This window comes from Panicum virgatum, chromosome 1K (assembly GCF_016808335.1).
Source record: "Panicum virgatum strain AP13 chromosome 1K, P.virgatum_v5, whole genome shotgun sequence".
Taxonomy (NCBI): Eukaryota; Viridiplantae; Streptophyta; class Magnoliopsida; order Poales; family Poaceae; genus Panicum; species Panicum virgatum.
Window position 1 is genome coordinate 573,649 of NC_053136.1, and position 15,971 is coordinate 589,619.

At 43.2% G+C, this 15,971-nt stretch overlaps 3 protein-coding genes across 3 annotated transcripts; 1 reads left to right on the forward strand and 2 right to left on the reverse strand.

Moving 5' to 3' along the window:
- Window positions 1–40: 40 nt before the first annotated feature.
- LOC120654413 (60S ribosomal protein L9) lies at window positions 41–1,946 on the reverse strand. Its single transcript, XM_039932287.1, has 3 exons — window positions 1,507–1,946; window positions 787–909; window positions 41–357 (listed from the first exon to the last, which is right to left on the reverse strand). The coding sequence occupies exons 1-3, from the start codon at window positions 1,867–1,869 to the stop codon at window positions 271–273; spliced, it is 573 nt and encodes a 190-aa protein (XP_039788221.1). The 5' UTR covers window positions 1,870–1,946; the 3' UTR covers window positions 41–270.
- Window positions 1,947–2,190: 244 nt separating this feature from the next.
- LOC120651695 (ferredoxin--NADP reductase, leaf isozyme 1, chloroplastic-like) lies at window positions 2,191–4,768 on the reverse strand. Its single transcript, XM_039929622.1, has 7 exons — window positions 4,216–4,768; window positions 3,962–4,095; window positions 3,790–3,868; window positions 3,554–3,645; window positions 3,373–3,450; window positions 2,984–3,281; window positions 2,191–2,593 (listed from the first exon to the last, which is right to left on the reverse strand). Exons 1-7 carry the CDS (start codon window positions 4,541–4,543, stop codon window positions 2,526–2,528), a joined length of 1,077 nt encoding a protein of 358 aa, XP_039785556.1. The 5' UTR covers window positions 4,544–4,768; the 3' UTR covers window positions 2,191–2,525.
- A 6,172-nt stretch (window positions 4,769–10,940) lies between these two features.
- LOC120655197 (WAT1-related protein At3g30340-like) lies at window positions 10,941–13,558 on the forward strand. The gene is made up of 6 exons (XM_039933272.1): window positions 10,941–11,376; window positions 11,559–11,621; window positions 11,733–11,849; window positions 11,981–12,368; window positions 12,512–12,663; window positions 13,103–13,558. Exons 1-6 carry the CDS (start codon window positions 11,189–11,191, stop codon window positions 13,257–13,259), a joined length of 1,065 nt encoding a protein of 354 aa, XP_039789206.1. The 5' UTR covers window positions 10,941–11,188; the 3' UTR covers window positions 13,260–13,558.
- Window positions 13,559–15,971: the final 2,413 nt, after the last annotated feature.

Below are 15,971 nucleotides of genomic sequence, written 5' to 3' on the forward strand. Positions count from 1 at the left end.
GGTAGGTAATAGGGTCCACGTCAGACTCCCCCATCAAGGCTTCAACTAGAAACGGAAGATATATGTGGGGAATTTGAACACGAAAATACTCACACAATGACAATAGCACAGGAGCACCTCTCCAATTACATAGCATCCTAAAACAGTACAAAACTGATGAATTTGTGAAGTCTGTAATTGACTGACCAAAAAACACAGCACAAAAAGGATGACCCCCAGTTCTGTCTAACACATGTTTCCCTAGCAGGGGCACAGAGAGCAACAAAGAGCTCACTGCTCCTCAGCGATGGCACCCTTGTCACTCACATAGATACCATCTAAGAACTTCCTGATATCCTTGTTCTTCACGTGGCATTTCTGTTTGTTTACAACAAAAACAGAAAAACTCAGTTTATGATGGTAGATAAGGAGAAATGGTAAGATGCATGTTCACCAACAGGATCATTCCAATTTCCAATACAGTAGTAACATTTGCAGTTTGTAATGTAGAGATATGGCTTGTCACACAAGGGTAAACATTGACCCCACAAATTATTGTATTGAATATATGATAAGCTATGCATCAAACATGTTTGTGGAAACATAAATGGTCCAAAATTAACATTTCGGTGGGGCAACACAATGCTTGAGTTTATTAATGAAAATGGAACTGTCACACCCTATCCACATGACTACTATCCTGTAACTTTAAGCCCTAACAGTATGATAGGGAGAGTGGCTTAAAGTTAAAAGGTCAAAGGCTAAATCAACTAGCTGCAGTAAAACCAGAGAAGCAAGGACTCCAACCTGATTTATGAGAGCAGCAGAGCGAGAGACAAGCTCGATATCATTGCCATCAAGAATGAGCTCATCCTTGACCTTCTCAGAACGCAGAATGGTCACACCTTCAAGCATGTCAACCTTCCTCACCTATGCAAGGAAACCCTCAGAACATTTCAATTGAATGCATAATTCACAAGATACAGATCACATGTAGGAGAAATGGAACAGGTAAAACCACACTTGAGGCGTAGACAAAGCACAGGCACCCTTAATGGGAGAGTAGAATGGAGAACTAAAATTCAGCCACCATTAATTATGTACAGATAGCAACTAGGCCAGCCGATTTTTTTTTTTTTTGAAGGATAAGCCAGCCAATTAGAGTATGCATTATGGGCAGAGGTTCCCTATTCATCATCATTAGCGGATGCCAGTGCAATGCTTTTTACTTGGAGTGATCGGGTCTCGGGTGTAACTTAGCCTGCATGTGGTTTTCTCTGTTTTTCCTCTACTCCTAAATCAGTGACCAGCATATGAAATAAAAATCGTTCAGGTAGTTGACCTAAAAATAAATAGAAAGGTACCCAGCATCGCAACTTGACAAGCACGAGGCTACCACTCATTTGCATATGCAAATTCAAACCCTATAGCATTACAATTACAATAACAAAATGTTTAGACTAGTATTATTGGTGATGGAGGGGTATGGGAGATAGGCAATCAATCTGCTGGAGATGCTCTGAGTACCTTCTTCTCTCCGAGAAAGTTCCTGATCTCGATGGCGGTGTTGGCGTTGGTGATGGAGGCGTTGATGGGGAAGTGAGCGTAGACGAATCGCATCTTGTAGCGGTATCCCTTGGTGACGCCGGTGATGAGGTTCTGGACGTGGGAGATGGCGGTGCGGATGGCGGCCATGGTGCGGCGGGTGCCGAACCAGGCGTCGACCTTGAGCTTGCGGCCGCCCTCCTGCAGCTGGAAGTCGAGGTTGAGGTGCTTGAAGTTGCGGGTGAGCTTGCCGCGCGGCCCCTCCACCGTGACCACCTTCGCCGCCACCTTGACGGTGACCTCCTCGGGGATGTCCATGGTCTCGGAAGCCAGGATGGTCTTCATCTTGGCTGATTCGGCGGCGGCGGCGGCGGCGGCGGAGGGGAGGAGGCGCGAGAGTCGAGCGCAGATAGATTTTATACGCCGCCGCGTACCCTAACCCTAGGAGAGAATAAGGATGGGCTGGGCTGGGCTGGGCTTATCTTTTCTTTTCTTTTCTTTTCTTTTTATGAGGTGGGCCACTATTGATTGGGCCCATGCGCGCCTTCCTCCACTGGCACAGCCCAGTATTATTATTTGATGGACTCGTCGTAATAAATAAATAAATAAATCTAAATAAATAAATTCACTTTCACTTAGGAGCAGTTTCTCAACAAAAAAAATCTTGCTCTAAAAACAAAGCTATATATAAATCCATTTTGATGTGATCTTGAAAAGAAAATAACAACAAAATATATATACCTATATAATAATAAATAATAAATAATAAATACATGAGGTCTGGATCGATCGACGACCATGAAACAAATATGTACAACAATCGATCGGACGTTTGAATTCAGCATGCAAGCTGAGTTAAAAAGCTACTAGTAGAGCATGCAAGCATGAGGGAAATCACAGGCAGGGGCAGGCAGGCAGGCAAATTTATCGCACAACAAAATGATGGATATAATGTACTGACGTGCGCCTGTATGTACTAGCTAGTGAGAATCGACGATGGATTAGTAGACTTCGACGTTCCATTGCTCGCCCTTCTTGAGCTGCTTCTTGTACTCAATCCAGTCGATCCCTGATGGATGATGATTGGTCAAATTGATTATTTACTTAATTCTTTCAACTATATATAGCTAGTCAGATTTGATTGTAGTATTATTCTATACCGTAGGTGTAGCGTTTATTCTACACCCAACATGTCAAATTACGAACTGAACTGATCAGAAATTACTGAACCGAGTTATCACATTAATGAATCACATCCATTGAAAAATTGTTCAGTAATAGCCACTGTGCGTGATTACTGGACATCATTATACTGAACATGATTCAATGATTCAGTTTAGTAATTTCTTATCGGTCCGATAGTAATTTGACTGTTGGGTGTAGAATATATACTAATTCATTAATTATTAACGTACTAAACACATGCAAGCAAATTAACAACAAACATGCTCGATCATACCGTCCTTTGCTGCGAGGTCGACCATGATGTCGTCGATGCCCTTCTCCATCCCCTTGAGGCCGCACATGTAGACGTAGGTGTTGTCCTTCTTGAGCAGCTCCCACAGCTCCTCCTTGTACTCGGCCATCCGCGTCTGGATATACATCTTCTCCCCCGCCGCGTTCGTCTGCTCCCGGCTCACCGCGAAGTCCAGCCGGAAGTTGTCCGGCGCCATCTCCTTCATCTTCTCCAGCTCCTCCTTGTACAGCAGGGTGTCGCTCGTCGGGACTCCCAAGAACAGCCAGGCCAGGCCGTTGTACTGCAGGCAGGCAGGCAGGCAGGGAGGCAGCAGATATATTAAACAATTCAGGATGATCTCTTCAACACAGTATGCATGTACACACACATACCTTGTAGTCGTCGTGCTTCTCGAAGAACATCTTCCACAAGAAGGAGCGGAAGGGGGCGATACCGGTACCCGTCGCCAGCTGATGACAATCAATTACATACATGCCGTACATGTATCAGATCATCAGTAGTATAGTATACTCGATGCAGCAAGGATCATGCATGCATGATCATCAGCCTCACCATAATGACTGTTGCGTTGGGGTCTTTGGGCATGAGCATCTCCTTGCCGACTGGCCCTGTGATCTTCACCTCAGCGCCGGGCTTCAGGTCACCTGCACTCAATTCCATATGTAATCAATCATCTCATGCATCTGACAGGTACGGTGACAGGGTATGCATGGATCGGAACAAACAGCAGCAGCATGCATGATTGTATATACTGATGAATTGAAAATGAACACTAGTACTCTACTGACATAGGTAGTTGGAGCAGACTCCTTTGACGACCTCTCCTTGATCGTTGGTGTACACGAGCCTCTTCACGCACAGCGACACCTACACACAACAACAAGTAGATGTAGATCTAGCTGCCAGCTGATGATCAGCAGCGCAACAAGCAAGCTAAGTCAACAAGGACCGACGACTCACGGTCTTGGAGTCGCCGAAATCCCCGAGGGCGCTGCTGGCGATGGAGTAGAGCCTGAGCTTGTGCGGCTTGCCGTTCTTGTCCACGCCGTCGGCGATGACGCCGATGGACTGCCCTTCTCTGTAAGGGATCTCGCCTGTTGTATATATGCACAATAACAGCATATATTCAAGCTAATTTTTATTTAATTTATTTATGCAGTCTAATTAATAATGCAGCAATAAGCAAATTAATTAAATAAACCGTACGTACGTACCTTCTGTGCTGAAGACCATGTGCCACGTCTCCCCCGGCGCCTTGTCTCCTGTGATCCTGGTGTTGAGCAGGCACCTCCCCACGAAGGGCTCCTTGGGCTTGTACTTGTTGGTCACCACACCCTCGTCCTGCTTCTTGGAGATCTTCTCCGTCTTCACCGGCGCCGGCCCCGCCTCAGCGGTCTCCGTCGTCGACACCTGAACGCGCACCCGCACCGACCGGGCGGCGCTGCGCCGCGGGTACGTGCATGACGTGTACGGGGACGGCGAAGCAGCGGCCGCCTTGGCAGCGGCCGGGAAGGACGACAGAGAGGCGGTCACGGCGGCCATGGCCTGCGCCTAGCTAGCTGCTACCTGGTACGTACGGTACGGTGAGATGGGCTGGAGGGGAAGGTAGACGAGCGAGAGGAGGGGAGGGGATTGGGTTTAGAGTTTGTAGGTAGGATTGCTCGCGAGCGAGTGGAAGAGAGACGAGATGAGGAGCAAGTGGTGGTGGTGCTGCCCGTCGCCTCGCCTCGCCTCGCCTCTCTCTCTCTCTGTCTGCTTCCTCTTGTTTGTTTGAGGATCGCCGTAAGCCCATTAATGTTTTTCAGCCCATGCTTTGTCTAATAATTTCAGCCCATTATCTTGGTTTATTGATTTTCTGGTGTATTGTTTCAAAGGCTAAAGATATTGAAAATGCATAGAATATTGTAGGAATACTATAGAAATGTAAAACCAATTTTTAGGCTTATTATTGTTTATATCATATACGGAAAATGTTATATACAGTAAAATGCCTATTTTACCCTCCGTAAAAATCAGAATATGAACAATGCACTTAAAACATTTAAAGTTCATGAAAACTTCAAAGTAGGGTCATTTTGTGCTGTGATTACTTTAGTAAATTTAATGTGCTCAGAAAATTTATGTAGTTTTTTTTTAAAAAAATTATCACTCTATTTTCATGTTTCTCTGCTACTAAAAAGATTGTAGTGTCAGCGCCACCCTGTGGCTCTACGGAGCCACGGGCAAAGTCCCCACCAAAATGCCACATCGTCGCCCCGTGCCGCCTCGCAACTCCATCTCCCTAGGTCCCCCCCCACACACGCACACCCAAATCCGGCGACCTTCAATCTCATGGATCAACAGGCCAGTGCACCCTCGCTCGCCATGCACGATATCTTCGCTCAGCCAAATGCCGAACGATGCTACCCGCGAACTCGGAACCGCTATCTCTGCTCACCCTCTCGGTCCCGACCTCACCACTGGCTGCCACTGTCGTCGCGCCTACCCTTCATGCAGTGTCTTCCTGTCTTCCTTTCCCCCTCCTCGTCGTCCTCCGCCACCTCCAGTGATCGCGGACGGACTCCTCCGCAATAGGTGAGTTGCAAAACTTTTTTATTTCTGCATCACATGTGCCTCTCCAGGTCAAATCTGGTAAACAGGTGGCATTGGGGACATTGGAGTGAGGGGAGTACGGGAGCTGAAGCGTCCCCTCATAAGAGAAGACTTAAATGTGATAACAACATCAGTCCTAGGAGGCTGATGACACATTTATTACATCAGATGGTTCATCACCGTACAACTCTACGCGGTAATGGGCAGAGAAGCGTCACTATCGCGAGGATTACAACCCACACCCACACAACAATATTAATTATAAAAAGGGGGTCATCAGAGTCTTGCGCCATGCGGGATCTCCTGCGGGTGACCCTAATCCACAGGCAAGGCTGGGTGCAGGACGGTACCCTACTCGATGTCTTCGGGAACGAAGTCTGGGTCTTCCTCTGTAAAAATTAAGAATGGGGTGAGTACAAACGTACTCAGCAAGTCCAACCACACCCACAGAGGGGGAATAAACAGAATATAATGCACAGGGTAATTCAAGGATAAGGTTAAGGTTTAATTTTGCGGAAAGCGATATTTTATGCAAGGGTTCATTTGAAAGAAGCATTTCCAAAACCAGTTCTCTTGTACCGATTAACACGAAGGGTTGATCCACACAGGATTCAAGTTTTAAGTTGCTACCGGACTCCTCATCCGCCGTAACACACGGCACAACTGCCGGACACTTTTCCAAAACAACTCACGCCAACCCATCCATTTCTAGAAGAAACACTAGTTATGTGACCACACCGTAACTCGCCCATTACCGTGGGCACGGCTATTCGAATAGGTTTTAACTCTGCAGAGGTGTGCAACTTTACCCACAAGCGGCCGGCCCGAGCCCCGGCGACGCTAGAGGGAGGGAAAAGGAAGAGGGAGGCAAGGGGGTTTGATCCCCCCGCTCACCTTGGACTGGGACGCGGAGAGGAGGCGGGGCAGCGGTGGCGGCGGCGGCCGGCGAAGGCTTGCGTGGCGGCGGCGCTAGAGGCAGGGAGGTGCTGGGCAGGGCGGCGCTGCGGGTTGTGGGAGCGCCGGGGGTGCCCCTCGGCCCCTTTTATAGGCGGCCGAGGCGGTGGAGATGGGAGCGGGGCGGTGGTGGCGGCCGGCGGGCACCGCGGGGCGCCATTAATGGTGCTCCGGCCGCTCGCGGGTGTCGTGGAGCGCGATGAGGCGAGCACATGCGACGTGACGTCTCGGGCAGGCGGCGAGCGAGGCAGGCGGCTTTGTGCCGACGGCGGAGGACGCGACGCTGCTGCTCGGCAGCGGGCTTCGCGGCGGTGCACGTGGGAGGGGCCGGGCGCTGTGCGAGCACAGGAGCGACGGCGCGAGCGGCGAGGGCGAGGTGCCAGCGGCGGGCGGCACGGTGTGCGGCGTGGCCACGCTGTGCGCGTGAAGTGCGTGCTCGTGGCTTGCCGGGGCGCGGGCGTGCACAGGGCGGGTCGCGTGCGGGTCGAGCGGCGGTGTGGCGAGCGGCTGCTCTGCAGCGCGCGGGAGGGCGAGGTCGGGGCCGGGGCGTGCGTGCGTGGAGGAGGGAGGCGGGCCGTGCTTGCGGCGCTCGGAGGCAGGCGGGCGCGCACGTGCGGGACAAAGCAGAAGGGGGGAGAGGGAGAAGGAAGAAGAGAGGAAAAAGAAAAGAAAAGGAAAAATGGAAAAAGGGAGGAGAAAAAGAGAAAAAGAAAAAGAGAGGGAGAGAAATAGAGAGAGAAAGCGAGAGATTCGCTCGGCGGCGATCGTGGCGTCGACCGCGGCTGCATGCGCACGCGCGTTGGTCGGGCGTGGCGCGGCGGTCGGCGGTACGCGACGCGCGGAACAGGGAAAAGAGAGGAACGAGACATCGATTGATTCGGAGATCTAATGGGACGGTTTCGGGGAAAAAGGGCTCGGGGTTTATGATGGTTTGAGCTCAATGATAAGAAAATTTTTGAAAGAAATATTTTGACGCGTGATTTAATTCGGTAAATTTTTAGGATGTTACAAGAGCTCTGGCGAAGGCTGGGACAGGAGGATTCGACAGGGCGCAGCTCAGAATGGAGGTGGGAGTCTGAGGCGATTCAACCATTTTGTAGTGGGAACTATCGAGGCATATGACTCGACGGGGTTGCATGCATGGTGCCGTTAGGTTTTCCTTACAAGAATTGGATCGAGTCGATTCGTCACCACTCTCAGATAAGAGAATCTTGATCGCCCAGTAGTGGTGAATCTAAGATTTCAAGTTAGAGTCATCCAATAGAAGAAAAATTTAAATGTTCCAGCGAATAAGTCAATCTAATCTAATAAAGATGTTATTTTCTTATTTTCACATTCTCAATTCAATTGTCAATTACTTTATACAAGAAAATAATTAATAGCTACATTTTTCTAGTAGTAAGAAATAAGATAAAATATAATATGAAAATGGAAAGGGATTAGCTCTTTGGGCCAAATCTTAGGGTGAGCTCTAGGGCTAGATCCGCCTATGTCACCGAGTCACATCGTAGTAAAGAATTGATTGTTACTCTGGCATGTATGCTATTTGTGCTCAGCTTCAAGCGAGAGTTCCGGTATTTGTTTCGATAGATGAAATCAGTGATTAAATCGGAATACTACCGACAGACTGTCGGATAACACCATTTATTAAGTTCTTGTTGGCAGGATTAACTATTCAAATAATGAATGACACACTTAAGTCAGTTTAATTTATTGGACGGTTCTGCTACGGTCTTCTCCTAAACAAATAGTATGAGAGTATTCTCTCCATGAAGTAACCTGTGTATTGCTTATTTATATTAGTATTCAGGTAAATGACTAGTTAGATAACCAATCAAAATGAGCCGGCATCATGCACCTAATTTTGCCAAAGTTGAGATTCAATTACCATGAACAATAAGAACGCATCTGATGTTTTAGAGAATATGTACTAATTTCCATAACGTACTTAAAAGTAGGCACCTTTCTGGTGATGCGTACACAACTTTTCCTTTTTTTTTGTGGGAAAAAGAAGATGAAATGCTCTAACACCCATATGCATGTCTTGGTGCTCATCGATCATTCAATTATTCTACTGCAAAGAAGAATTGAAATATATATATTAATTTATTAATATATAAAGAGAGAGGGATCGAATGCCCACCACTAATAATTGATTTGCAAATGCATGAAGAATATAATATAATATATTTGAATGAGATCAGCTGCTTGCGTTGGTCGGTCGGGAGCATCGGATTCGCAGGGCAGCGGCGAAAAGCTAGTGCCAACGACTGTACGTTTGCCTTCAAGCCCTTTGCTTTTTGATTTTTGTAGCTAGTTTACTTTTTTATTATTTGCGTAGAAGAGCGGCATATCTTTGTATCAATAAGAGGATCTAGCTAGCTTTGTATTACTTTTTTTAACTTTTAGTCATCAGAGCTGGGGATGATGTACGTGTGCTTAGTTAATTTTAGCTGTCGTCCTGCCTACCACTGATGAATATTACTCTACTCCGATCTGCAAATTAATAACGTGTGGTAGTTGGATACGACTGCATGTCCATAGATCTGACTACATGTCCATGGAACGGGCTTACTATAGCTATAGCTTTGGACTCGTCCCTGAAAATACATTTCTAAATACGGGTGATACTATCATCCGCCCCTACAAATGACTTTATTTGTAGAGCGGTGATGACGTCACCCGCACCTAAAAATAGTGGTATTTTCAGAGGAGGGTGATGGCATGATCCACCCCCTACAAATGGTTTCATGCAAAAAAAATCATAACTTTTTCATATGATCTCGGATGAAGTCAAATTTTATATTAAAATTATAGAGAATGACGAGATCTAAAAGTTTGTAGTATATAATTTTTCATTTTGAGATCAATTAATGGTGCAAAAAATTATTGTAATAAGTTCTCCAATAACTATAACTTTATAGTATCCTATAACTCAATTCATGCTTTGAGGGGTCCACAAGCTTAACTTTTATATACACTGAAATATACTTTGACATAGTTTTTTTATTTGTATAGTTCACAATAACCATAGTGTAGAATTTTCACTTTTTAATTTATTTTGCTATATGTAAAGATTTAAATGAATTTTTGAATAAAATAGAAAAGTATTTTTATTTGCGGGTGGTGGCGTCATCTGTTCCTAGAAACGTATTTCTAGGGCCGGGTGACGCCGTCACCGGCCCCCTATAAACCAGTTTCAGAGTTAATATAAAAAACTAGCATACCGCACAGAGTTACAAGTAAGTGTGTAGTGTGGTGGTAACAAAAGTAAGCGTGAGACTTGAGATAGGCGGTTCGAATCCTGATTTACGCACGTGTGCATATATCTCATCAAAAAAGTTATACCTCAAATAGGAGAGTGGCTTGTGGTTGTGGCTAGTTAATAGGGATATTTTTTGTTTTTCTATTTGAGTCTTTTTCCTAATTTTTTTATGTTTAAAAAACTGATTCGTAGAGGAGGGTTATGGGCTCACCCGCCCCTACAATACAAATATACAATTGCATTTGCAGGGACAGACACGTTCCCTACAAATTGATTTTTAGCTGCGGGAACTAGGGGCGCGGGGTATCACATCCGCCCCTAAAAATGGGTTGTTGCCTGTTCTTAAAAATGCTTTTTGTATTGTAGCAGTGATATGCATATGCTAAATTAATTAATCTGGTGAAATAATGAAACTAAACCAATGCAAATGCGTACGCATCATACGACACGACACGATCCAGCAGCCACCCGGCCGGATCAAACTTGATCGAGAAAAAGCTAGACTATAGCATTAGATGCTGCGTGCATGCTTTTCAACAAGAGGCCCAGCTGCCCAACTAACCCTTGCACAAATATGTTGCATCGGCAGCTTCATCACATTTACATTATTCCTTGCCTTCCTTTTGATTTATTTATTGCCATTTTCTAAAACGATTATATTCTTCAATATATATGCTTGTTGTTGGAGTATGTTTAACCCTTCCTTTTCTCTCTGTGTGCAAGAACAAACTAGGTTATGCCTAGTCCTAATACTACATGTGCAAGAAACTTTTTCCTCAATGCAAATATGAATAAAATTTTGAAGCTTAGCTTTTCCAAATGAAGCATCCCACCTTCTTCGCCCTCTTTAATTTTAGCCCTTGGAGCAAAGTTGAAGGACCAAAGTGACTATTTTGCCAATTAAAATTACATGCAAAATTCTCCCGCTAGTTCTTTAATTTGTCATGATAGCTAGGTGCATCCAATTGAATGGTCTCTAGTCTTGGTAAAAAAAAACAAAATAAAAATGAACGGTCTAGCTAGAAAAAGATCCCTTGGCCAGCTGCAAAAAACATGCATTATAAGTATATCTTATTCGATGGTACCATTCTTGAGTGCACATAAAGCAAACTAGCAACCTACTTGGTCTCCCTAGCTACAGGATTGCTCACTGCAGGAGGCCATGGCCAATTGGCCATCATATATATAAATAGCCTCCTGCGTGAGTGTGAGGTGTAAGGCAAAACAAATTGCATTGGATCCAGAGCACTTGCATGTTACACATATATATACAGCTTCTATTGTAGTCCAACGAACAGCTAGCTATTGTTGGCTAGCATCACTCTTGGCAGCTTGGTTTTTATCAAGAGTAGTATCAACCAAGCACGCAGTGATAGATGGGCCGTTATGCTTGGGGCGATTGTAAGCCTACAGCAACAATGCTGGCTGTTGTTGTTGTCTTTGCCGTGCTTAACACGCTGACAAAGATGGCTTTCAACCAAGGGATGCACACCACTGTACTCATCACACTTCGCCAGTTCACTGCCTTCCTCTTCCTCGCCCCCATCGCCTACTTCCGAGAAAGGTAAGCATCCTTATTAGCTTTTGATTTGAACTGCGGTGTCTTTGAATCAAAGTCCTTGTACGGTGTCTTTGAATCAAAGTCGGAATTAATATGGATCTTAATTTCCTTGACAAAATTTAATTTGAAGTTGTCTGTCTGTTCTCACATATATGATATGATATGATGCGCGTGCATGCATGTAGGAAGACAAGGCCTAAGCTGACACTAGAGATCTTTGTGTATCTCTTCTTCAGTGCAGTGCTTGGGTAAGTCGTCGTTGTGAATTATGAGTGCGTCTCTCTATGATATCACTGGTTAATTTTGAGTTGTGCTGCTAATCGATCGGCCTTCTTTGTTATATTTACATGCATGTGTAGTGCCTCACTTACCCAATGGCTATTCTTCGTGGGGCTACGGTACACCACAGCAACATTTGCATGTGCCTTCATCAACATGACTCCCATGTTCACTTTCGTTGTGGCACTTCCTTTTGGGTACGGCAATCCATCTCTTCATTATTGTTTTTTATTTTAAAAACATTTATTTAGCTAATAAGTAATACTAATGCCATACCTAAATGAAAATATAATTGTGTCATGCGTGCTGTTGTAACTACTGCGTGCAGCATGGAAAAACTGGACCTGAAAACTGGAGCCGGCGTAGCAAAGGTTATTGGCACGACAGTAGGGTTCACTGGGGCAATCATCCTTGCACTCTACCAAGGCCCATCACTGACCTCCTCATCATCTGCACCACAAGCAATGGGTGCAGGCCACGGTGCGCATAGATGGGTGACTGGGTCTGTGGCCCTACTTGCTGCCGCAGCATGTTGGTCCTTTTGGTTCATCCTCCAGTCCAAGCTGGGGAAGAAGTACCCAGCACTCTACTCTGGAAATGCCTTGATGTTTCTGCTCAGCTTCCTTCAGATGGCTTCTGTGGGGATGGCTACAGAGAGGGACCTGTCAGTCTGGATCCTCAGAACCAAGCTTCAGATCATCACGGTGCTCTTCGTGGTAATTATTATTGCTACGTGTTTTTTTTTTGCTATCTATAATTGATATGTATAAGAGGCAAATAATTTTATAACAGTAACTTTTTACTCAATAAGCAGAACATTCTCTCTTGACAAAAGAAAACAATAATTGTCTTCTCTTAGGGGATAATGGGGTCCGGAATTGGTTTTCTGGCCATGTCTTGGTGCATCGAGCAAAGAGGGCCAGTCTTCACGACTGCATTCACACCTCTGATACAACTCATAGCAGGTGCTATCAACATCGTCGCTCTCCATGAGCAGCTCCATCTTGGAAGGTACTTCTCCATTCTCTTTTAATCATCCTATATATTTGATCGTGATGCAATGACCAAGGACTCTGCTTATCATCTCATTAATTACGACTTCTCGATTTCAATGTTAGTATCTATACATACACCAATCTTTTTTTAGAAAAGTTACTCTCAACGGACATCGAACACTCTCTCTACTATTCCTAAGATGTCAACTCAAATAGAACTGTCAAAAGAGAATAATTTATTTTTGGAAATAGGACTATCAAAGGAGAATGGAGGAAGTAGAGTACATCACCCTCATTTACTCAATGTGCAAATTATATATATAGTTCAATAATTGATTTCTTAGTCAAATTATGTGTACAAACATCAGCATCCACAGCTGGATTATTCTTTATTCTTTATTCATCTGCAGTAAAAAGTTAGAAATAAATATGGATGTGCTTTGATTATTCTCCAGCGCGCTGGGCTCTGCTCTTGTAATTGTTGGGTTATACTTGGTCCTCTGGGCAAAGACCAAAGAGGCATCAGGTGCTGCCCCATCCAGCAACGTTAACGTACTGATGGTGGAAGAAAAATCCAAGCAAGCAACAAAGCAGCAAGCACAGGATGTATGAAAAAAAAGGATAGGATCGGAGGAATTGAAGTCTCAATGCAACGTACCTGTGGATTCAAGATCTAGGAAAAAAGGACAATGCAAGCTAGGGGTTGGAGTACTATTTTATTTGATTTCCTCCGTCTCCGGAAACAAGGGAATTCAATTTCTGTTCTCGAAAAGAGAGACATGCAAAGTCAAGGTTTTTTTATATGCTGCAAACCGGTCTATAGCCAAGTCTCACCTGCATGTAATAAAGAATAATGACTGCCAATGCAAATGTGCATTCACTGTATTGGGAATTTGGGATAATATGGATTAGTTAACATTCTAATTCGCATGTGCGTTGTTTTAACATGTTGCACTCTTGTGGTTAGGTAGTAGGATCTCTATATACCATGTTGCAGTACAATTATTTATACTTTAACTTGGACATTTAATTTGTTGCGTTAACACTATATGCAAACAAACAAACAGGAAAATCTACCATCCAGCTTGTTATCATAACCTATACAATGTTGCTCTCTTCTGTTACATACATTGACAGTCAATTCCTATAACATACATGTGACATGTCACATGCTTCTTGACCTCCACACTTTCTGCGCCTCCTCTAGTTCATAACAGCCAAAAAAAAAGTCATAAGCTAACTGGAATTGTCCTCATGCATTTCACTCGATCCTATATAATCTCAACTTGGATGGTGTGTGTGTAATGGACATAATGCAAACCCCACATACGCAAGACCTAGTCGTATAGGATATATATATATATATATATATATATATATATATATATATATATATATATATATATATATATACACGCGTTATTTTTCCATGTGCCCCATGCATCTCTGACCACCATGCATGCATGTTTCTCGATCGATCTCCAACAAACGCAACAAACTAACATCCATGCATCATATGGTCAACAACAAATACATGCATCATCCATTTCTTCTTACTACTCTTTCTTCCTTCCATTCAATACCTTCCGATCCATCATCTTTATTATATTATTATCGCTACTAATAGCTTGTCATCATGCGCACCAAAAGCAAAAGGTTTTCCTTGTTCCTCTTCTTGCTTGATGATTCTCCCCATGTACTTAAACCATGCACCCATGTAGAACATGGATGTGATCAAATCAACTCTAATGTTATTTCTTCCATATTATTGATTCCAACTACTCCACGTACACCAGCCGGCTGTTATGACGCAAAGGGATTAGTTAACTGTGTACGCAATGGTAAGTTTAATTTCCTCGAATTGTCATTTGGTCAAAAAAAAATTTATTGATTTGATTCTCATGACCCTGTCAGTTTCATGAGTTTTTACTTTGTCCCTCTATCGACTGCTCCACACACAGATAACTTTGCTGGCTCACATGCATACATGTATATAGGTAAATATAATCGATCGGGAATATAATGGAGATAGGGACAGGACAATGCAAAAGGTGATGATGAATGGTGAGATACTGGAACAACATTCTAGTTGATCATATCATCGATCTGAGCCTACGTATGCCAGCGACATCAACATCAACGGTAATAAGATTTAATTCATTTGGATATATAGTCATCACCCTTATTTTCCCGTTTGCAAAATTTACTACATATGCTACTCTGAATCGACTATATATGAACCGTCCATATTCAGATATATTTAATTTGATAGGTTATTATCGCATATTACCCTTCTAAGCTAGGAGGTAATAAGATTAATACTGTTTTTCTCTAACAAGAAAATAGGAGGAAATAGATAAAATCTTACTATTACTAATTGGAGGCTCCTTTTGAAGCCTCCAGATGAAGCCATCTAGGATCCTAGGTGGACAGTCTAAAAAATAGAGAAATTCTACAAATTCTCATAAAAATTAGAAACATCTAGCCATCAATTCGGCAACTCTAATCATAATAGCCATTTGATCTGTTATTTGTTCTGACAAATTACCCACCTTTGTCATTATGAAAATAGACTAAAGTAACCCCCTAAATATGTATCTAAATTACCCACCTCTGCCATTATGAAAAATAATCTAAAGTAATCCCCTAATCTTCATGCAAATTACCCACTTATGCTATTATAAATAATATCAAATAACCCCTTAAATATTTATACATATTATCCAATGATAACATAACAAAAAGTTAAAATAAACCCAAAATCTGAATCAAAATTATATTATTATGATAAAATCTTAACGCACATCAATATAAAATTCTAAATTACTATTTCTATCATTATTAATATACTATTTATGTTATTATTTATATAAAATACTAACCATAATGTGTGTGTCACCATATATTATGTATAAGAGAAGAGATAAGAATATCAATTTTCATGTTGTTCACATAGCTCGAACAAAATGTTCAATTGAATACATGTCAAACACATAGATGTGTGATGCAATGTGAGAAAAAAATGTTAGTAACTAAACCTATCCCATTTATTACAATTACATCATGATAAATATGTATCTTTAAATTATGATATTTAATTGGTTAAAAAGAGCTTGACATAGATAATTATTAGATAACTAGCCCATGCGGGAGCACGAGTTGATAGACTAGTACGTTCTAATTAGATCTAACTATCTTTCATGATGTCATTTGGCATAAAGCCATGCAACACGACAAATAAAACTAACTTGCATATGTCTATACTTCATGTCACATTACATTACGTGGCATGGTGCTTATGTCAGTGATTTTGTAACATGCTTT

Excerpts from the sequence above, each read along its gene's own strand:
- LOC120654413 (XM_039932287.1), bottom strand. The coding sequence starts at position 1,869 with ATGAAGACCATCCTGGCTTCCGAGACCATGGACATCCCCGAGGAGGTC. Across the intron at positions 910-1,506 it reads ACTTTCTCGGAGAGAAGAAG|GTGAGGAAGGTTGACATGCT; the intron begins GTACTCAGAGCA and ends TTCCTTGCATAG. Across the intron at positions 358-786 it reads CTGCTGCTCTCATAAATCAG|AAATGCCACGTGAAGAACAA; the intron begins GTTGGAGTCCTT and ends GTAAACAAACAG.
- LOC120651695 (XM_039929622.1), bottom strand. The coding sequence starts at position 4,543 with ATGGCCGCCGTGACCGCCTCTCTGTCGTCCTTCCCGGCCGCTGCCAAG. Across the intron at positions 4,096-4,215 it reads CATGGTCTTCAGCACAGAAG|GCGAGATCCCTTACAGAGAA; the intron begins GTACGTACGTAC and ends TATATACAACAG. Across the intron at positions 2,594-2,983 it reads CGACCTCGCAGCAAAGGACG|GGATCGACTGGATTGAGTAC; the intron begins GTATGATCGAGC and ends ATCATCCATCAG.
- LOC120655197 (XM_039933272.1), top strand. The coding sequence starts at position 11,189 with ATGGGCCGTTATGCTTGGGGCGATTGTAAGCCTACAGCAACAATGCTG. Across the intron at positions 11,622-11,732 it reads TTCTTCAGTGCAGTGCTTGG|TGCCTCACTTACCCAATGGC; the intron begins GTAAGTCGTCGT and ends ATGCATGTGTAG. Across the intron at positions 11,850-11,980 it reads GTTGTGGCACTTCCTTTTGG|CATGGAAAAACTGGACCTGA; the intron begins GTACGGCAATCC and ends TACTGCGTGCAG.